Genomic DNA, 22,442 nt, shown 5'->3' with positions numbered 1-22,442 from the left:
GTACAATTTAGTGTAATAAGAATGGAAAGCTGCTGTGATATCCCGAGTGAGCGTACGATTCCCACTCGAGGGCTCATGGATAGATTGAATGAAGAGGGAAGCCCTTTGACCTCTGAGAGCCCTGGCTAAGTACTTCCCCGTCTTGTTACCCCACTGGAAAAAGCGGCTCCTGCATAAGCAAAAGTCTCGTCTAACTGAGTCAAAGAGGAGTCTACGCAGGGCTACTCTAGTAGCAGACAAATCGGAAAGAAGCTGGGAAGAGGGGTGTCTCTTATGAGATGTCTGTAGGGATTTAAGCTTCTGTAAAAGGGCTACTTTTTCTAATTTTTCCTTCTTCAGCATTGATGCCAACTGGATCAATTTGCCCCAGAGGACACATTTGTGGGCCTCTCAAACTGTGACACTGGAGACCTCCGGAGTTTAGTTAGCAGAAAAATATTCATGTAATGCCAACTCCAACTGAGTCCTGCAATGAGGATCAGCTAGAATCTGCTCATTTAAGCGCCAAAGGCACTGCTTAACAGAGGGGTGAGAGGTCAGCAGTGTCATGGAGATAGGGGAGTGATCCGACCACGTGGTGAGCCCAATGTCAGAATGCTTAAGAAGCTGTAGTAACCTGCGAGGTAAAAATAGGTAATCAATTCTTGAATAGACGTTAAGTGGCCGCGAATAAAAAGTGTAGTTCCTATCGCCCGGATGCTGGAGCCTCCAGGAGTCCATAAGCTGGTGGTCAAGCAAGATACGTCTTACCTGTCTGTGTCGCTTTTGTGGAGGGACCAGAGATGTCAAGTTCAGGTTGAATAGACCAATTCAAATCCCCACCAACGATCGGGATTCAAGTCCCCGCCAACGATCGGGATACCAGACAGCAAAGCTTCCATCTGGTCGAGGATCTTGGCAAAGAACGCCGGCTGGTTTCTGGTTGGGAGCATAAACATTAATGAGAGTACGATTGGCCATACAATGAGCATCTCCCCATAAGCACTCTACTCTCCATCAACACAGAATGTGATAAACCTTGAAAAGGGAGCATTTTGGAGAACAATATAGCTACTCCCAGAGATTTACAACTGCTATTGTTACTTAAAAAGACAGTGGGGTAGTTACGATCTGAAAATCTCGGGGCTGCTCCTAATTTAAAGTGTGTTTCCTGAACAAACACCACTCCTGCTTTAGCTGCATAAAAGTCTCGGAGCTCCCTAGCACGCTTCTCTGGGATATTGAGTCCCTTGACATTGAGAGAGACTATTTTAATAGTCTGCACTAGCGTGCATTAACCGCCATCATAAAAAACAAAAGACAGTAGATGAGCTAGGTGGGGGAAAAACACAGAAGGGAACATAGACAACGGACAATATACACAGCATATGTAAACAGACAGTTATGCAGTAAAATAAGCTAAGATCATAATGAATAAAAGTCACTTTCAGAGAACCCGGGGAGCACAGCAAAAAAAAAAAAAAAAAAAAATCAAACCGGTAAAGAAACAAGTAGTATATACCGCCACTTGGGAGCTCAGGCGTGAGAAGCACGACCGAGACTAAGGTGAAATAGGCGATGAGGGGGTCACTAGGGGTCAGTGACCCCAGCATCCATGGATATTAAGATAGAAAGATTAAACAAAAAAATAGCGAATACACTCTAAACACACAACTTAATAACATGTAGAATAGTTTAACTGGAGTCGCCTAGGAAATAGACGTTAAATGAAATAGGCAAATAACATTACAAAATCGAGGCATCAGTGAGACAGTATATCATCTCGCCATCAGCATCTTCTATAGCCCGATAATGAGATGCAGCAACAGATTATCATCCCCAAAACCAAAATACAGTGTTCAAGATACTCTAGTCAGAGGAGAGACTTGTAAGCTTGCCTGTTGGAGATCTATCATGTCTGAGCAGGAGACCCAAGTGACCATGGAGCCCTGGGGAGGCTTCGGAGAGCGTTGCACGATCTGCCAATCATTATTGGGATGAGAAAGTTCCTGCGTTATGGAACGCAGCAGTGGCTTTTGCCAGTCCGGCAGGGAGATCAGCGGTAGACCACGTTGTGAACAAAAAGAAGCAAGATCAGCCGAGTCTTTTAAAGGTGTGGGCTTTGCCGTTGTGTAAGACTTGGAGGCTAAAGGGAAAGCCCCAACTGTACTTCATCCCCAACTTGCGAAGTTCCGAAGTTAAAGGCTGTAGAGCGCTACGCTTCTGCAGGGTCGGTTAATATATAAAAAAATATATACAGGGGGCGCACAAAACTTAGATGCTTCCAACTCTAGTGATCTCTGTCCAGCTAAGGTGTGTTTGTGTCTGAGATGACGACGTTGCATTACATTGACACCTGCCATTGATGTTTGCAGACTGCGCTGTAGGATATACTATTAGCCTCTGTCAGTGTGAGTGTGACATTCTCCTGAATAATCTGTTGTGTAGATTTATGCATGGCCGCTGCTGGAAACCCTTTTTTCTGAGGTCTTAACAAGGGAAGAATGGCTGAAGCTGTTTGATAATGTGTTTTCCAATCACCCGTCCTTCCTGCTGATGGCGGTGACGGCGTATATCCTGTGCTCGCGCTCTCCGTTACTGCACTGCAGCCAAAAGGAAGACTTTGAGGTAAATAAATTATTCCTTTGTATTTATCTTATTCTTTATTAAGTAGGGAAACAACAGAAATAAATCACCATCCATCATCACTCTGACAGCCTGCATGTGTAATGTATAATGACACCAAGGTGACTGCCACTTTCAAGAGCACATAGACAAACACAGGAAAGGGGGGGTTCCCTGTGCCTGCCAGTGGATCAAATCATGACCACAATGCTATGAGCAGTAGTATATAATATGATTGTCCTAGAGCTGCGACCACAGCATGCACTTTAAGGGTTGGAAAGGAGCTGGTGTGCAGTGTCTAGTGGCGGCAGCTTCTCCTGCCAAGTCGTGCGTGTGTCTGAGTCCTAAATCAGCGCACTGGACCAGAGAGCAGCTGCCAGTAAGAAGAGACAGGTGTCTTACCATGAGGTGGGAGAATGTATACTCACAAAGCACAGTTCTGTGTAATATATATATATATATATATATATATATGTGTGTGTGTGTGTGTGTGTATATATATATATACACACACACGCTCAACCACAATAGTTATATTCAAAGTAAGTCTCAGCAATGTTCTAGATACACCATAATTCCAAAATCCCACTGATTCACACACCTCTCACGGAGCTCAGCTTCCGGGGAGTGCCAGAACACACGTCACATCCGGTGACTAAAAATTGCTGGAACGCAATGCCTAGCAACTCAATGCTAGCTTGCGTTCCACAGCCACATAATAAGAAAACAAGATTTCACACAGAGATCATATAGCGATCTAAACACAAAATCCATTAACTTATAGAGCGGTCAGCTGTCTAAAAAGGGTCTCAAATACATAGCAATACATCAACACCATAAAATTTAAAATATAACATATACATAGCATAAACAATTACATTTATAAATTCTTAATTCCATTAGCCTGATGACCAATTCCTAGAAAAACTCCCATAAAGGACAATGTTAGCAAAATAGCACAGTTATGTATATATGTGTGTGTGTATGTATGTATGTATATATATATATATATATATATATATATATATAAATTCTATATGTGCCTCCCACTTTTTAAGGGGCCAAAAGTAATGGGACAAACTAAACAATCCTAAATCTAACTTTCACTTTTTAATACTTTGTTGCAAATCCTTTGCAGGCAATTACAGCCTGAAGTCTGGAACGCATAGACATCACCAGACGCTGGGTTTCATCCCTGGTGATGCTCTGCCAGGCCTCTACTGCAAATGTCTTCAGTTCCTGCTTGTTCTTGGGGCATTTTCCCTTCAGTTTTGTCTTCATCAAGTGAAATGCATGCTCAATCGGATTCAGGTCAGGGGATTGACTTGGCCATTGCAAAACATTCCACTTTTTAGCCTTAAAAAACTCTTTGGTTGCTTTTGCAGTATGCTTCGGGTCATTGTCCATCTGCACTGTGAAGCGCCATCCAATGAGTTCTGAAGCATTTGACTGAATATGAGCATATCATATTGCCCGAAACACTTCAGAATTCATTCTGCTGCTTTTGTCAGCAGTCACATCATCAATAAATACAAGGGAACCAGTTCCATTGGCAGCCATACATGCCCACGCCATGACACTACCACCACCATGCTTCACTGATGAGGTGGTATGTTTTGGATCATGAGCAGTTCCTTTCCTTCTCTTCTGTTCCCATCACTCTGGTACAAGTTGATCTTTGTCTCATCTGTCCATAGGATGTTGTTCCAGAACTGTAATGGCTTTTTTAGATGTTGTTTGGCAAACTCTAATCTGGTCTTCCTGTTTTTGAGGCTCACCAATGGTTTGCATCTTGTGGTGAACCCTCTATATTCACTCTTGTGAAGTCTTCTCTTGATTGTTGACTTTGACACATATACATCTACCTCCTGGAGAGTGTTCTTGATTTGGCCAACTGTTGTGAAGGGATTTTTCTTCACCAGGGAAATAATTATTTTGTCATCCACCACAGTTGTTTTCCGTGGTCTTCCGGGGAGCTGAGCTCTCCGGTGCGTTCTTTCTTTTTAAGAATGTTATAAACAGTTGATTTGGCCACACCTAATGTTTTTGCTATCTCTCTGATGGGTTTGTTTTGATTTTTCAGCCTAATGATGGCTTGCTTCACTGATAGTGACAGCTCTTTGGATCTCATATTGAGAGTTGACAGCAACTGATTCCAAATGCAAATGTCACACCTAGAATCAACTCCAGACCTTTTACCTGCTTAATTGATAATGAAATAATGAGGGAATATCCCACACCTGTCCATGAAATAGCTTTTGAGTTGATAGTCCCATTACTTTTGGCCCCTTAAAAACTGGGAGGCACATATTGAAACTGTTGTAATTCCTACACCGTTCACCCGATTTGGATGTAATTACCCTCAAATTAAATCTGAAAGTCTGCAATTAAAGCACATCTTGTTTGTTCATTTCAAAACCACTGTGGTGGTGAATAGAGGCCAAAATCTGAAAATTCTGTCAATGTCCCAATATTTATGGTCCTGACTGTATGTGTGATGTATTACATACATTGCACTTTGAATGAGGAAGACTGTAGCTTGCTTAGCGCTAATTAAACACTCTCTTCATGTGCTGCTCACATTTGCTCTAAAATCATACATTTGGAAACCCCCCTCTAAAAATCCTGCTTTTCCCCCGGAAGCCGTACATACACATTATCATAACGCCAAATTCTATGATATAGACTTAACAGCCGCCAAGCCCTGACCTGCACACACAGCAGCTCGGTTAGCCTGAGAGCTGTAGTACTGTACGGCATACCCCATACTGTCCAGACTGACTTTGTTTTAGTTAAATAAGGAAGTGGATTAATTCTGCCATGTTGTCAGAAAGATAAAGGGATGTTACTTATTATTCTAATAAAAAAAATCTGATTGCATTTATAAATTTCATTACATTGTTAAGGGCACAACGGTGATATAATTAAAGCTGTGTTACTAGGATTACTGTTAGTTGCCAAATTATGAATTTTCATCATCAGAGAGTATTAAGGACTTGACCCTAGCTAGTAATGAAACCGAATCCCACCTAAGCATTGGCCACTGTAGGCTTGCCATATAACTTGATTTCCCCAGTAGTATATTTCCTTGAAGAAGAGGTGCTTATTTATTTGAATTTTATTTAAAGGGTTTTATGGAGCTGATACATATGCATTGTTTTGCCCCGTTCTGCCAGGATCAGGGAATCCGAGAAATCCAACATATTGGAAATCCACGATTCACCGATTTCAACCAAAACTAGATTGGGATCGGCGAGTCTGGGATTTTTAACATGCTGTTTTTCCCGATCCGCTGACGAATAGCCAATCATCAGTCGCTAAAAAAGAGGGTAAGAAAATATATACATGCGCTTCTAGAGTCTCTGCAGGCCTATCGTGGTATAGGGGTACCCCTAGGTTGACCCCAGAATAAATGCTTAAAGAAAGAGGGTATACATAGTCTGTGGCGCTGACTCTGCTATACCAACATTAGATACAGTGCATCCGGAAAGTATTCACAACGTTTCACTTTTTCCACATTTTGTGATGTTACAGTCTTATTCCAAAATGGAATAAATTCATTTTTGTCCTCAAAATTCTACACACAATACCCCATGATGACAACTTGTAAAAAGTTTATTTTTTTCGATTTTTGCTAATTTAATTTAAAAAAAAAAATCAATAAAAAAAAAAAATCACATGTACATAAGTATTCACGTCATTGTTCCCATATACACTACTAGAGGCTTTGTTTTTTCTTTTACTCTGTTTATTTATTTTTATCTCTTAGTACTTTTTCCATCACCGGAATAATCTGGATATCAATACGATGATTAAAGAAGCGTACCATCTCATGGACTCTACCCCAGCCAATATCCACCCCGAGCGCCTTCTCAGCGAATTTGCGCCTCTTACAAAAGAACAGTATCCCATATTCAACAAGTACCCCAAGTTCATTGTGGATTATCAGAGCCAGGAGAGGGGGAGAATCCGGCAAGAGGAACTGGAGTACTTACGGGAGAGGTAGGCGAGTGAGCTTTATATTGTCTCTGCTGCTGATTGTCACCGGTGCCTTATATTACAATTGACCCATTTCCTGTAAACGTTGGAGGCAGCCATTTTCTGGGATGACTCAAAAAGTTGATGGTAAATTCTTTTACCCCGTCTCCTGATAGCCTTGACGCCTACTCTCTCTTTGTTACCTGCAGACAAATAACCCACGAAATGGAAGCTGAGGCTTTAAAGCGCAGGGCAGAAGATGACGTCTGGTACCAGCAGCAGGAACTTCTCCAAGTGGCAGAACAGCAGAGACGACAGCTTCTAGTAGAGGAGGAACAGAAGCTGCTGCAGCAGAGGACGAGGTGATTTGCATTATCTGCAGACAGATAGGGGTCTAGTTACTAAGCAGTGCTAGGAGACAGAGTGAAAAGTGATAAGGGGCCAGCCAATCAGCTCCCAACTGCCATCTCACAGGCTGTGTTTGAAAAATGACAGGAGCTGATTGGCTGGTACCTTATCACTTTTCACTCTGTCTCCTAACACTGCTGAGTAACTAGACCCCATAATGTGATGAAGGTCACCACTGATATTGTAGACCTGAAACTCTGATCTGCTCTGCAGAAATATGCATGTCGGGGCAGTGGTAAGCCATAAAGGTAGGTTCCTCGTATTGTGGGACAGTCACCACCTTCACACCGTGGGCCCGAGTCGCACACAAAGCGGCCGCAACTGTGATTTTTGCGCAGTACGCGCGCGTCCCAGGCGAATGTGCGCATCTCGTCAGATCTTCAGGGCTGCTCGGAGTAGCATAGAATTTAGCCGGATCTCTGCCTATGGCTGAGTCGGTGTGACTGGGTAGCACCGGCACATTGGCACGTAGCATAAGTATTCCGTAAGCTTGTAGACAGAATTACGACCTTTCCAGAAGTCGGCATATGAAAAGATCCGGTTATTTCAGATGTATCTCTTGCACCGGTGGAGATGCACGCTGATAGTGATAGCGGCTGTTCTCACAAGCGGGGTGTGTAGGAGCGGTGCAGCCTCAAAGGTGCGGCCGACTCAGAATACAGGCGGAAATCCGCAGCTATTTTAAAGCGCACAATCTGCAGCCGCTTTGCTGAATCTGCCCCATTTGGACAGACAATGTGCGCGCTGAATAAGTTCGGTTTTTTTATTTTAAATTGAGTCATTTGTATTGGAATTTACATAATACCAACACCCAATAAAAAAGCATTACCATTAGCATAATACAATGCAGAAAAATCGCCATGACATATAAATAGACACCTATAATGTGGTACACGTTTAAACATTGCATATATATCCCTATGTTAACATTATACTAATGAGTAACGTCCCAACTATATAGAGATACTCCACATAATATAAAGCATAACTTATCAGGTATATCTCAGTCCTATGCACAGAAATATACTAACAATATATCTCAATTAGGACATCTTATTTATTTATTTTTACCAGTTATTTATATAGCGCACACATATTCCGCAGCGCTTTACAGAGAATATTCGGCCATTCACATCAGTCCCTGCCCCAGTAGAGCTTACACTCTATGTTCCCTATCACATGCTCACACACATACGCACTAGGGTTAATTTGTGTTGGGAGCCAATTAACCTACCAGTATATTTTTGGAGTGTGGGAGGAAACCGGAGCACCCGGAGAAAACCCATGCAAGCACAGAGAGAATATACAAACTCCACACAGGTAGGGCCATGGTGGGAATCAAACCCATGACCTCAGTGCTGTGAGGCAGTAATGCTAACCATTACACCATCTGTGCTGCCCACATCTATTCCACAATAATACTAAACATACCACACGGTGAACAAATCCACCTTATGTTATTAAGTAACAATGCGATATAGGTAATAAAAGAAGAAAAAGAAAGAAAAAATGAAAGAGAGAAGAGAAGCTTCTCTCACGCCTACACCTATACCATACAGCAGTAAACCACAGTTTACTCATTACCCATCAGGGAGAGCATAACTGGACCTACTCCAAATGCTGTCAAATTTGAACTCTGCCTTTGGAGTTAAATAAAGGTATTTCTCTTGCCGAACAGTGGTACGGACCAAACCAAGCCATGCACAGAAGTCCGAACCCTGAGAGGCCAAGAATAAGTTCGGTTTTACTAGAAACTGAGGCCCTGATTCAGAGCCAGACGCTCTGACAGAGCGCTCGCTCTGAATCAGGGCCGTCCTTCTTGATTTTTAGAGTGGCCTCCTGGCCGCTCGTATAGCTGTGGGTGACCACCCACAGCTATAGCGAGCGGCCAGGAAGATGGTCGCGATGGTCAAGACCATTGCGACCATCGGGCTTGCGATGAGACCCTTCTGGTAGGGTCTCGTTGCCGCAAGTCCTAGAGTGCATTCGGCTCAAACCGAGCCAAAAGCGCTCCCACTGACATCACTAGTGATGTCAGTGGGGCCGGCCCCAGATGGTAGGCGTTCCCATGGGAACGCCTCCGTCTGGGCAGCCACGCCCACCAAAGGGGCCGTGCTGTCACTCAACAACGACAGCACGCCCCCTTTGGTACGAGACCTGGAGCGACGGTTTGCCTATCACTATCCAGGTCTCGCGCATGACGGAGCCGTCTCTGTTGTGCGCATGCGCACTGGGCCGCTCAACGCTGAATCAGGCCCTGAGAATTGATTGTTTTGTGCCTTATGTCTTGGTGATGGTTGTCGATCCTACTAATTTCCTAGGCTGCAGTGAATCTTGATTGAGCCAAAAAAAACGGCTGCGTCCAGGCGTTGGGTGAAATTTAATGGTATTGTGTGTAGTATTGTATGTAGTGTTGTGTAAGTAACTTTTTATCATTCAAGTTCCCGGCAGGTAATTCCTATCTCTAATATATATATATATATAAGTCCCCGGTTTACGGGTCATTCTGTTTGTTCGGGCTAATCTCTCGAACCACTGGACGGAGTTGGTTGGTGTTTTCACTATTCTAAATGGAGCCGAGCAGTCACAATTTTAGTGACTCAAGTCAAGCCAAGCTGCTGTATTGGGGCTGATCATGGTGCTGAAACAGCAAGAGAGTGTATGAAACTGAGCCAGTCGGATATTGCAGTCAGAGATGAAGATGCCCTGATGCAGACATAGGAGCCAGGGGAGACATAGCTATCAGAAATTCAATAAAAACACACAACCATCAGAACACTATCGAATGATTTACATTCGATGGCCACAAACATCGGACCACTACCATCAGAACAAAAACATTGATGGTTATCCGATTTTGTTGTCCATCTCTACGCTGAACCTGCAGATGGTCTCTGGCCATGACTACTCCACCATGAAGTGCTCCCTCTCTAGCGGAATATTCCCACTCAGCCTCACGCCCTCGGTGAACAGGAGGCACCTCCCAAGTCGGCGCTGTTCTCGGACAGGGGCGCCACTGCGAGAAAGCTCAACAGGAAGCCCAGGAAATACAGGGTACACTGCAAAGAGGACAATGCTCAACTCCATGTTTGGCAGATGGGGAGGAATGCGCATGGAGGCTGCAGAAATATGCACAGGTGCCCCAGGGACTTGCTGCTGATAATGCTTACGGTAGCTGCAATACAAATCTCTCATCAATGATCCTCCTGCCCTTCCCAGCACATCCCAGTTGCCGTGCCCCAGCCAGCTGCTGGGTAGCAACAGTGGGGACTGTGGTGACACTGATGAGATGCAGGGGGCAGGAGTGAGAAGCAGGGGCCTGTGGTAAGAAGTAGGAGGGAGATGCAGGGGCCTGTGGTAAGAAGCAGGAGCGAGAAGCAGGGGCCTGTGGTAAGAAGCAGGAGCGAGATGCAGGGGCCTGTGGTAAGAAGCAGGAATGAGAAGCAGGGGCTTGTGGTAAGAAGTAGGAGCGAGAAGCAGGGGCCTGTGGTAAGATGTAGGAGCGAGAAGCAGGGGCCTGTGGTAAGAAGTAGGAGCGAGATGCAGGGGCCTGTGGTAAGAAGTAGGAGCGAGAAGCAGGGGCCTGTGGTAAGAAGCAGGAGCGAGATGCAGGGGCTTGTGGTAAGAAGTAGGAGCGAGATGCAGGGGCCTGTGGTAAGAAGTAGGAGCGAGAAGCAGGGGCCTGTGGTAAGAAGCAGGAGCGAGATGCAGGGGCTTGTGGTAAGAAGCAGGAGCGAGATGCAGGGGCCTGTGGTAAGAAGCAGGAGCGAGATGCAGGGGCCTGTGGTAAGAAGCAGGAGTGAGATGCAGGGGCCTGTGGTAAGAAGCAGGAGCGAGATGCAGGGGCTTGTGGTAAGAAGTAGGAGCGAGAAGCAGGGGCCTGTGGTAAGAAGCAGGAGCGAGAAGCAGGGGCCTGTGGTAAGAAGCAGGAGCGAGATGCAGGGGCCTGTGGTGAGAAGCAGGAGCGAGATGCAGGGGCCTGTGGTGAGAAGCAGGAGCGAGAAGCAGGGGCCTGTGGTAAGAAGCAGGAGCGAGAAGCAGGGGCCTGTGGTAAGAAGCAGGGGCATGTGGTAAGAAGCAGGAGCGAGAAGCAGTGGCCTGTGGTAAGAAGCAGGAGCGAGAAGCAGGGGCCTGTGGTAAGAAGCAGGAGCGAGATGCAGGGGCCTGTGGTAAGAAGCAGGAGCGAGAAGCAGGGGCTTGTGGTAAGAAGCAGGAGCGAGATGCAGGGGCTTGTGGTAAGAAGCAGGAGCGAGATGCAGGGGCCTGTGGTGAGAAGCAGGAGCGAGAAGCAGGGGCCTGTGGTAAGAAGCAGGGGCCTGTGGTAAGAAGCAGGAGCGAGAAGCAGGGGCCTGTGGTAAGAAGCAGGAGCGAGAAGCAGGGGCCTGTGGTAAGAAGCAGGGGCTTGTGGTAAGAAGCAGGAGCGAGATGCAGGGGCCTGTGGTAAGAAGCAGGAGCGAGATGCAGGGGCCTGTGGTGAGAAGCAGGAGCGAGAAGCAGGGGCCTGTGGTAAGAAGCAGGAGTGAGATGCAAGGGACTGTGGTGATATGAAATTGCTCCTGTGTAAAGCCGGAACAGGTCGCTAGTTCACAATATTTGTAGAGATGTGCGTGCCCGCATTAGATCGAATTTTCCAGCCAAAAAATGGGTCTCTGAAAGAGGCATAATGTCATCTTTCATGGACAAACATCATCATTCCTGGTAAGCCGGCAGAGCGAGTGCTATGCTCTGGGCAATGTTCTGCTGGGAAACCTTGGGTCCTAGAACTCTTGTCGATGTTACTTTGACACGTAGCACCTACCTAAACATTGTTGCAGACCAAGTACACCCCTTCATCGTGCAATGGTATTCCCTGATGGCAGTGGCCTCTTTCAACAGAATAATGCGCCTTGCCACACTGCCATGTTACTGTAACCATTCCTGAACATTTTTTTGCAAAGACGTCAAAGCGTAGACTTGGCCTCCAAATTCACCAGATCTCAATCTGATTGAGCATCTGTGGGATGTGCTGGAAAAACAAGTCCGAGCCATGTAGGCCCCACCTCGTAACTTACAGGACTAAAGGATCTGCTGCTAACATCTCGGTGCCAGATACCACAGGACACCTTCAGAGCTCTTGTTAACTTAATGCTTCGACTGTTCAAAGCTGTTTTGGCTGCACGAGGGGGGACCTACACAATATTAGGCAGGTGGTTTAATGGTATGGCTGATGGTTGTATATAAACATATGGTTTAGATAGAGGAGTTTGCACATGTTTTTTTATATTGTGAATGTAAAGGTGTGTACACCCTTGCCGATATTTTGGACGACTGAACGACAATGATATCGTTCAGTCGTTCACTATATCTGCCAGTTTCTACGCAAAAATGATGCACAATAACACGTCGCACGTCGTTGGTCTTTGTCGTTCATTATGAGGGAGGGTGCCTGGCGCTGAATATCGTGAATGATATTGTTCAGTCTGTGTGCTCATTGCCGTTAACGATATTGAGCACACCCCTGCCGGGGACACACTAAACGTCGCTCATGAAGCAAATGTGCATGCCCCTTAAGAGAGACTGATAAATAATGTCACATGACTAGTGTAGCATGTCACATGACTAGTGTAGCATGTCACATGACTAGTGTAGCATGTCACATGACTAGTGTAGCATGTCACATGACTAGTGTAGCATGTCACATGACTAGTGTAGCATGTCACATGACTAGTGTAGCATGTCACATGACTAGTGTAGCATGTCACATGACTAGTGTAGCATGTCACATGACTAGAGTAGTACGCCACATGACTAGTGTAGCATGTCACATGACTAGTGTAGCATGTCACATGACTAGTGTAGCATGTCACATGACTAGTGTAGCATGTCACATGACTAGAGTAGTATGCCACATGACTAATATATAGTCCCGTTCCTAGGCTGACAAGTGTAAAACGAGAGCTGAAAATAAAAGGACTTCAGCTCCTAGATGCTGCAAGACGACGCTTCATGAAATATCAGCAGGACCAGCGCAAGATGGAGCTCCGACGTCTGGATGACGCCATTGAAAGGAAGACGTGCATGCGAGAGAGGGAGACGGCGGCTGTAGTGCAAGACGTGGAAATCCGCCAGATGGAGCTGGAAGCCCAGAGACGGTTCTTTGAACAGGTAGAACTGTCTCATTATTCTCTCTGCTACTTCAACTACAGTGTTTCGTACTTCGTGATGCAATTATGAACGTCACCTGTTTTTAGTAACTCGTTTCGGCCACCTGTTGTCTTTGAATGAACCATTTAGCGCTGCTAGTTTATTATGTGCTTTTGTGTCACAGCAATTGGCTAAAGAGCAGGAAGCGGAGACACAGGAAGTAAAAGGAGACATAGACGCCCACCGGAGGAAGGCCGACCTGGAAGATCAAATGTTTTGGAAACTAATGGAATCAGAAGCCGATCTCAAAGACCAGAAGGTTGGGGTTGTGATCTTGGGTTTGATTCAAAAGCTGAGACCCTTTTAAAGTAGTGCAACAAAAATTAGTAAAATTGTAAAAAAAAAAATGATGTGGATGTTAAATGCACTGTCCAGTGTTACTCTGGCGTTATATGGTTGTGGGTGTCCCGTCCACGCCCACAGCTATAAATACACAGCCCTAATGGGGATGTAGTTTATAGACTGGCGCACTAAATGCCACCGGTCTATGGGCCTGATTCAGAGCCGCTCGTTAGCGGCCGCTCGTTCGCTCAGCGATGTTTGCCCAACTGCGCATGCGTACGGATCGTTATACGCATGCGCGAACCAGTCAGTGCGGTCGAAATTCATGTGCTCGCAAAATAGCGAATGCCTGATAATTTGAGTGACAGGAGTTGGCGTATGTGGGTGGTAACTGGGGAAGGTGCTCGAAAACGGAGAGTGGAGATCCGAACGCAGGCGTGCTTAAAGGTCAAAACGGGTGTTTTATGGGTGTGCATAATTAATACAGCAGCGTCACTGACCACGTCACTGGGTTATTTTATAGTCAGAACTGCTCGCAAAATTGTGGTAGCAAAAACCAACCCCAAGAATAGCGAGCAGTTCATACGCTGGTCGATGTACTCGATTAATCTAATAAATAGCGGACATGACGTAGGATGCGAACGGCCAAGGGGCGTATTTTTTAAAAAAACGACCGCAAGTTTTGTTCGCTCGTTCAGACCTAGAGGCGTGAACAGACCGCAAAGAGCAAACGGTTGATTTGAATAGCCACCCCTATTTTCTGGACGAGCGAGCGCTAATTGCGTCCGGCTCTGAATCAGGCCCTATATCCCGACAGCAGAAGCCCGACAAGGGACTCCAGATAGGCGTCAAAATCCTCCCCGGGAAGGGTTAGACCAGGGGTGGCCAACCAGTCGGAGGCAAAGAGCCAAAAAATATGTAGTCAATCGAAAGAGCCGAAGGCATGCACGCGCGCAAAAAAATGGGCGTGGCCTATCTGTCACAAGGCCACGCCCCATTTTTGTGCGCACGCCTTTGGTATGACATTTGCAGGAGCATGACCGTGTGTCACACCCCCGTTTTTAGTCACGCTGGGGGCGAGCCCGTGACATTAAAAATAAACATTTTACATAATCTTCCCGATATACATTTTTCACTGTTGAAGTGAAAGAAAAAGTCAGAGTAACATGGAAAACATTGAAATAGCCACATTCACATAACATACATACTGAAATCCAGAAATACATAAAATACATTGGGAATACCAGTGCCCATTATGCTGTGCCTTCTGTAGTTGTGCCCCATATGCAATGCCCCCAGTAGTTGTGGCGCTTATGCAAAGACCCCTGTAGCTGTGTCCCTTCTGCAATGCCCCCTGTAGTTGTGCCCATTATGCAATGCCTCCCAGTAGTTGTGCCCCTTCTGCAATGCCCCCTGGAGCTTTGCCCATTAAGCAATGCCCCCAGTAGTTGTGGCCCTTATGCAATGCCCCTGTAGCTGTGTCAGTTATGCAATGCCCTCTGCAATCCCCCTTGTAGCTGTGCCCATTAAGCAGTGCCCCATTAGTTGTGGCCCTTATGCAATGCCCCCTGTACTGTGTCCATTATGCAATGCCCCCCAGTAGTTACCCCTTCTGCAATGCCCCCTGTAGCTGTGCCCATTAAGCAATGCTCCCTGTAGTCGTGCCCCCAGCACTAGCTCATACCCCCCCCCCCCCCTCCCATGCAGAAACTTACGTTTTGTGCTGGCACCGCTCCACGACGTCAGGGCTCCCGAGTCCCGCCGCGCCGTCCCTGCTTCTTCTGCCGCCTGCTGGATCTAACTGGGTCCAGCAGACGCACTGGCTCCTCACATCGCGGGTCACCCGCACACTGCATTACTGGGAACGCTGGCCTCTGGCTTTAGAGACCAGCGTTCCCAGTAACAATGGGGGTCGGCCAAGCCCAGGGATGGTTAGGTTTAGGGTGCGGGGGGGGGGGGGGGGGGAGTGTTAGGTTTAGCACCCCAGGGGGGGGGGACATAGGGTTAGGCACCACCCCGGCAGTTTTGGGGTTAGGCAAAGGGAAGGGGAGGGTTGGGGCGGAGAAGGGGAGGGTTTAGGGTACTTACATGCTCCGTCGAGATTCCCCTCTGTCGGGCTTCCAGCGTCGGCATTTATACCCAAACCCCCTAAAGGGATATTATAAGTGGAAAAACACTTAAAATGCACAGTGCAGAGGGTGTCGCTTAGTTGCTGTGACACCACTGGGCACTGCCTCGTGTAGGAATACATCTGTACAGAGCACGTGTTACCATTGGAGATGCCCTGTAAGCTCTGACTTTACACTTCTGTAGGATAGAGAAGCACCACCCTCCCAATAACTGCCTATGTAATCATGCAGGACAGAGTCTAAGTATGAACATATCCGTTATTTCAGGAATATAATTCAGCTCACAAATACACAGGTCATGTAATAGAACATTTCTTTACCATTAGCACATTTATCCAGAGTACCTATAGCCATGTACTATGTGTATTTCTCTGTCACCATCCTGCCGGACACTGGAACCCTGGTGTATAGAGCCTCAGCATGGAGAGTGGGCACCTTACTCACAGCATGTGAGGCAGATGACCAGTGGCCATGTTGACGCCCCAGGACCAGGGCGAATTGGTCATGCCGAGCGTCTTTCTCGCTCTAAATGTGCGTTTTATTTGCGTAAATGAAACTGGGAGCGATCAAACCACATTGCTAGATAACATTAGTGATCAGCATTTGTTTATCTGTGTGCGAATGAGCTGGAATCTGAGGGCCTTATTCAGAGACTGTCGGTAATGCAGTCGCAGCCGCTGTCACAATAACAGTTGCGGGAATATGCAGATGCTTCCCTTTGTGTGGGGCGGTGCGATAGGGTGTAGGAGCGGTGAGATTCCCACTTTCAGGCTGTGTGGCCTGTGCATTAGCGATGGAGATTTAAAACACTCCAACAGCGGTCACACCATCGACCTTTGTGGTAGCCTAAGGTCCAGTCTAGCTGCTCTCCTCAAATCCAACTAAAAGTTGCCTCTGAGGCGCTGGATTTGTGATTGGGAACTCAGCGGCGTTCCCAGACACGCCAGTGACACCCCCATAACACGCCCATGGAACGGACCCTTTTTGCAGGCACTTTAGGTCACCTCCCAGTCTCCACCCTGAAACACCCAGGGATTGCAAACCCCTTCTCAAATGTTAGCGAGTCGGTACGTAATTGCGACCGGCATCGCACGGTTCCATGTGTGCAATAAGGGTTTTCTAGACCTTTTTCCTGCATGTGCAGTAGCAAAACGTCGCTGAACTGCGTAAATATCGGCCCTACGTCCATCCCTGAGTCGGGCCCCGTGGGCAAAGCGTTACGATGCAGCGGCCGCAGCTCTTTCTCACGCCAAGTTCCGTTGTGCTTTATTTGCGACTTTGTACTTTGTTTAAAACTAATTCCTGTGCGGTTAAAAATCGCAGCCCAGCGTCTCTAGTACACTTTGAGTGGCGTCTCGCTGCGTCTGCGATGCGAATAAGAAGCAAAATTTGGTACGTTTCATCTTTCGGAGAATCTCTGTCAAGCTCCCACATGTGTCGCGCAATGATGGACGCGACGGTGCGCGATGGCAGGTTTTCGGAACCACCGGCGGAGTTGCTGCGTCATGTATTAAAAGTGGGCGTCACAGGGCTTGCCCATTCCGGTGCACACTAATACACAAGGGGAAGGCTGAAGCTAGCATTAAAATATGGCCGCTGCAGCTCCTGAAAAAAGCCGCACCTGCGGTAGCGTGCACCGTTGCTTCAGGCCGAGGTCTAAAGGGAACAGGCTCCAGCTGAGCCTCTACACCCCAAGGTTCCAGTGGCCCCTATCCCCCTATGGATTTAGAGAAAAAGGATTAACCGATGTATAACAATGCAGGTTTATTGCTAATGTCTCAGGTGGGCAATAAGCAGCCCTCCAGCTGCTGTCGCACTACATATCCCAGCATGTCCTGCCAAAGTTTTAGCATGCCCTGATGGGCAAACTGACAGGGCATGCTGGGATGTGTAGTCCCACAGCAGATGGACGGCCGCTTATTGCCCAAACCTCCTTTAGGGAGTGTGCAAATCATTTGGGATTACTATTTTTACATCTCAGTGATGTGTTCTGTCCTCCTCAGTGCAATGTCCTAGGATGGTATGCTGTTACCTTGTCACAAGACCTCTGCATTTCCCGCCTTTTCCGTAGTTGCTTGAGGAGAGTTTGGCTAAAGCTGACCGTTTATGCTCGGAAACTGAGTGGAAGCTCCAGACGCTGCACAAAGAGACACAGGATGACTCGCAGCGCGGGAAATGTTACCAAGAAATGGTGAAGTTAACGGCGGGTATTAAAGAGCAGGAGAAGCAGCTGTGCGATGTCATTAAAGAGCTGGAAACCAGAAAGGCAAGAAACCGCTTACAAAGTTCAGGGTCTGATCCTGAGTCGGGCCATTCTCTGCAGCCTGGCTACTTACCTTATCCTTATGGCAGCGTCCGTCTGTCTGTGCCGAGCGTCCATCTGTCTGCATGAGAAAGGCCGGTCCAACCCAGTAGCTGCAGCTGCCATTGTTAGTATAACACCCACTACCTGCAAGTCCACCCCTGGGGGTATGCGCGGCCTGTAACATGCGCACTCTGCGAACACTTTCTGTGGTGCATGCTCAGTTAGCAGATATCCGCAGGGTCCGTCCGCATTTCCACTCGGCTGTACTCACTGTTACATGCATACTGGTGATGGAGCGGAGCGGGGTTCTATACGTCTCGCCAGCCGATTAATGTTTGCTGCAAATGGGCAGCGATGCAGGGATGCTGTAACAGCTTTATGCAGGTATACGCTGGGGTCTCTCACATGGAGCTAAGCAGGAGACTACTGTCTCCCACCCTGTCATCCTACATGCAGTACTAAAATGGCTGCAGTCACTTGTTCAGTAGCTCATCAGGCTGGAGGACCGACCTCCCTGCAGACTCTTGGTCCTAGTGCTCAGCATGTATGCATGTGTGAGGAGAATGCGGGAGCGCTCTGCTTTCTAACAACATGTTGCCATATACTTTTCTGTCCCATTTGTGATTTTGTCTTCCATCAGTTTCTATATGGTCACCCTACTGGGGCAATGTGCCCGCGTACAGCGTGGCTCACTAATCCTTTCCATATTGTGCTCTTTAGTGGGCGGAGGTTTCAAACAGACGATCCCAGCTGGAAACGGAACAACTGGCGCAGTCTTCCTTAGATGCGGAGAGGAGAAAGCGGTTAGGTGCCCCGATGGTCCAGGAGGTGCAGCCGGAGGATGTCCTGCAGGAGTCTGAAAATGAATATTTTGGTTTGTACTTCGCAAAGTAAATGTTTCTTTTACATAGAAATGGAAACTTTGTATAGCTGGTGTTTTTTTTTGTTTTAGAGGTTCTGCAAATCTAACGTTATTTCTCTTAACTACATTTTTTTTTTTTTTTTAAGTGTAACATGCCCCTACAGCTAAGCTAGTCCCGAACATTAGTGTGCTGACTACTTTGTATTTTGATAAAACTATTGGAGATGAAGAATACGTTGCGCCCAGTCATTTACCGCCCAGCCCCTCAATAATACATGGGGGAGAACTGGTATCAGCGCACATAATGTGTTCTAATACCACTCCTCCCCCATATTGCCTGTTAATACATCTCCCCCCCATGTTAACAAACAGCGGGGTCCTTTTCAGGACCAATGGAATGGGGTTATAGGCGAGGACAATGTAAAAAGTAAAGGCTGCAGATGTACTTCAAGGTCCATTCTTCGGCCCGGGGCAACGCCGGGTATCCCAGCTAGTTCTCTATAAAACGCTGCGTAATATGGAAGCGTCACATAAATAGCTGATAATAAATCTCCAGACCTGGCACAAGGTTACCAGACCTAGGGGGTATATTTACTAAAGCGATTAGTTTTTGAGAAATGGAGATGTTGCCCATAGCAACCAATCAGATTCTACTTAACATTTAACTAGCACCTTCTAGACGATAATAGCTACAATCTGATTGGTTGCTATGGGCAAAAACTCTCACCTTAGTAAATTTAGCCCCTAGTGGAGTGATATACCCAAATAAACTTCAGCTACTGAGTAATAAAGGTTGATACTGACCCCTGGATCAGCCTTTAACATAGGGGTGGGCAATAAGATGCTCTCCCAGCTGTTGTAGAACTACACATCCCAGCATGCCCTGCCACAGTTTTGCTATTTGGCCATGCTAAAACTGCTGCAAGGCATGCTGGGATGTGTAGTTCAACAACAGCTGGAGGCCGCTTAGTTCGCCTCCTCTGCTTTAACAATTACAATTCCTTCTCGGGGGGGCTACCGGACTTCTTTTCTAGCCACTTTCTCATTATAATGCACCCTGTGAAAAAGTAACAAACTTCAAATGTCCTCTTATTTTATTCACATGTCATTTAACTCTCCTAGTAGCCTTTACCATAATGAAGACGCTGAAAGCAAAACCCCACCCGGGAGTCAGGACTGCTCCATGCAAATGACTATATGTATTTGTGTTATACAGAACGGCTTCGTGACTTGAACCTCGGTTCTCAGGAGAGAAATCCTGCACAGAATGAACGAGCCGGTCAGGACAAGCCGCAAAACGTTTGTTTAAATGACGTTTCTTCATCGAGTTCTTCTGCTCACTGTAAGTGGCAGTCTGACGTCTGGATGTATTTATTCTGAATAGCAACTGGAGGCTGCCATAGATTACTCAGTTATCTGCTCACCAGTGCCATATATTTGGGAATGTATAGCGCTCGGATAACCTATGCACAATATACAATGTACATAAAAGGAAGTTTGACATGAAAAAAACAGAGCATTATGTCCTGTCAGCTGCCATATAATAATATGGTTGATTTTGCCTTTTAAATGACTCTACTTTAACTTCAGGCATTCTCGTACGGGACTCGCCGGTGCCTGCAGTCCGCAGGCTATTACATATACCCCAAGGTGCCTGCAGTATGTAGGGGTGCTGGCGAGGGCTTTGCAGGCCACATCTGCGTCCACCACTGAATCAGGCCCAGTATATTCAGCGCTGTTTGTCTAACCCTTGTCTTTTAGCCGCCTCCATTTAGCCAGTTCCGATGGCGCTCGCGTGCAAATTCCATGTAGCGGTTTGTTTCTCTTTGTAGAATTTTGTCTCCGTCTTATTATTTTTGCTACAGATCGCCAAATTCCAGCCACTGCGCTGTTTCTTTGCTGATATTGGGCCTTTCAGAGCTGGACGCTAAAGCTGCCGCAGCTGTGGATATGCGAGAATATGCTAATGCGCCAGCAGCCGGGACTTGTACTGAGACGCCCATCTGAGCCATTGCAGCTGTCTGCAACTGCGTACACATGCGATACGCAGCATCGGGCTCAGATCAGGCAAACATCGACTGCATGAGTGTCTGGTCATTCAGAACGGCCGCCATAACAGACGCCGGAGCCAGATTTCCTGTGTGCGGAATCGCAGTCGACGGCTGATAAACAACCCTGACACGGGTGCAGCTCGCACCCGGTTTTTCACCCCACTCCCTGTTACCTCCCACAAAACGGCCCCTGCCTGCCAATCACTTGCTAATAAATCCTCTGGGCCAGCGTATTTGCAATTCAATTGCCGCATATGCGCATTGCGGCTGTGACGCACAGTCGGACAATTATGGCTGTACTGCGTGGACTTCGGTATAGCGTACAAGTCTCTATCAGGCCCATTATGAGCTGCTATAGTTCGGATACGAGGGGAATAATAGCCATACTCCTTACATGGATGTTACAAGTGCTAATCGGTTACACTATGAAACGTCTTTATGATTTATTGCATTTTCCATGGTGATAAATGCTGCATATGTTTACTGTATACTGTTTTATGTCTGTGTCTGTTTCCATAGTTTCTCTAGATCGAGGAAGAGGGGATTTGGAACGCAAAGAGCGCACGCTCATGACGGAAGTACAGGAGCTCAGACAGAGGCTTGCGTCACAGGCTCGGGAAAAACAACAAACGTCACGTTTTCCGGACACACAATGGACCTAATGGCTGTCGCATTACAGGGGATATCTGACATATGGGGCTAAATGTAATAACCTGCCAGCCAGTGCCGCTGCCGGAACACTTGCGAGTATGCCCGTATTTTTAAAGCAGCAAGCATGTTAAAGGCTAAACCAAGCTGGTTAACATGCTTGTTGCTTTAAAAATACGGGCATACTCGCAAGTGTTCCCGCAGGGCACCGGCTCGCAGGCTATTACAGTTAGCCCATAGTTGCGTCATTACTCTTTGCTAGTGTTTATACAGCAGGTTATATCATGTATAAATGTACATAGTATCAATAAAACGTTTTATCACAAGAGAGTTTGTCCATTTAATTATTCTAATAAATAAATAAAAAATATATATATATAAAAATAAAATATGGATGGTTCAATAAATAAGGTAACTACCTCCCATTGTGTCCATTTATTCAACTCCTACATATAAGTATAATGAATAGTACAGCCTTGGTACAGGTTATTTTTCATCATGGTCCCCATAATTCTATAAGCATTTGTTCCAACGGCACACCAAGGCATCTATTCGGCATAGAAGAAATCGGTGTCAAGCGCCTGAGGCCAGGACATGACGGCTTGCTGAACTTCACAGTCAGTTGCAAATCATCTACACCCAGGTGCTTCTTCAATGGGCCAAAGAGAAGGAAATAACTCGGTGCCAGGTCAGGGCTGTAAGGAGGATGGTCCAGTACCTCCCAATGGTAGCGCTGTAACAACTTACACATGCGTTTGGCTGATTGTGGCCTGGCGTTATCGTGCAGCAAGACGACACCTGTTTGTCGAAAACGACCAGGGTTGCTGCAAATTGTCACAATAGCAGACATCATTCACAGTATCTCCTTTGGTGAGGAAATCCACAAGAAGCACGCCATTGTGGTAACAACAAACGGTCGGCATGGCCTTCTTTGCTGATGCCGTTGTCATGGATTCTTGCTTCGTCTCCAGTGTCGCATGATGCACCCATGT

The 22,442-nt window shown here is 46.6% G+C and overlaps 1 protein-coding gene across 1 annotated transcript in view; it reads left to right on the top strand.

The window, feature by feature from the left end:
- Positions 1-21,544, top strand: part of TBC1D31 (TBC1 domain family member 31) — a 48,445-nt gene extending 26,901 nt beyond the window's left edge. The window contains exons 13-21 of the mRNA XM_088453155.1: positions 2,428-2,607; positions 6,374-6,606; positions 6,792-6,944; positions 12,906-13,134; positions 13,298-13,432; positions 17,656-17,850; positions 18,610-18,763; positions 19,968-20,093; positions 21,322-21,544. Coding sequence (XP_088309281.1) covers positions 2,428-2,607; positions 6,374-6,606; positions 6,792-6,944; positions 12,906-13,134; positions 13,298-13,432; positions 17,656-17,850; positions 18,610-18,763; positions 19,968-20,093; positions 21,322-21,464 — 1,548 coding nt within the window. The 3' untranslated portion in view covers positions 21,465-21,544. The remainder of the gene's footprint in view (positions 1-2,427; positions 2,608-6,373; positions 6,607-6,791; positions 6,945-12,905; positions 13,135-13,297; positions 13,433-17,655; positions 17,851-18,609; positions 18,764-19,967; positions 20,094-21,321) is intronic.
- Positions 21,545-22,442: the final 898 nt, after the last annotated feature.

This window comes from Taudactylus pleione, unplaced genomic scaffold (assembly GCF_031769625.1).
Source record: "Taudactylus pleione unplaced genomic scaffold, aTauple2 ptg000571l, whole genome shotgun sequence".
Classification (NCBI taxonomy): domain Eukaryota; kingdom Metazoa; phylum Chordata; class Amphibia; order Anura; family Myobatrachidae; genus Taudactylus; species Taudactylus pleione.
The sequence above is the reverse complement of the archived record's forward strand: the minus strand, read 5'-3'. Positions and strand labels throughout refer to the sequence as shown.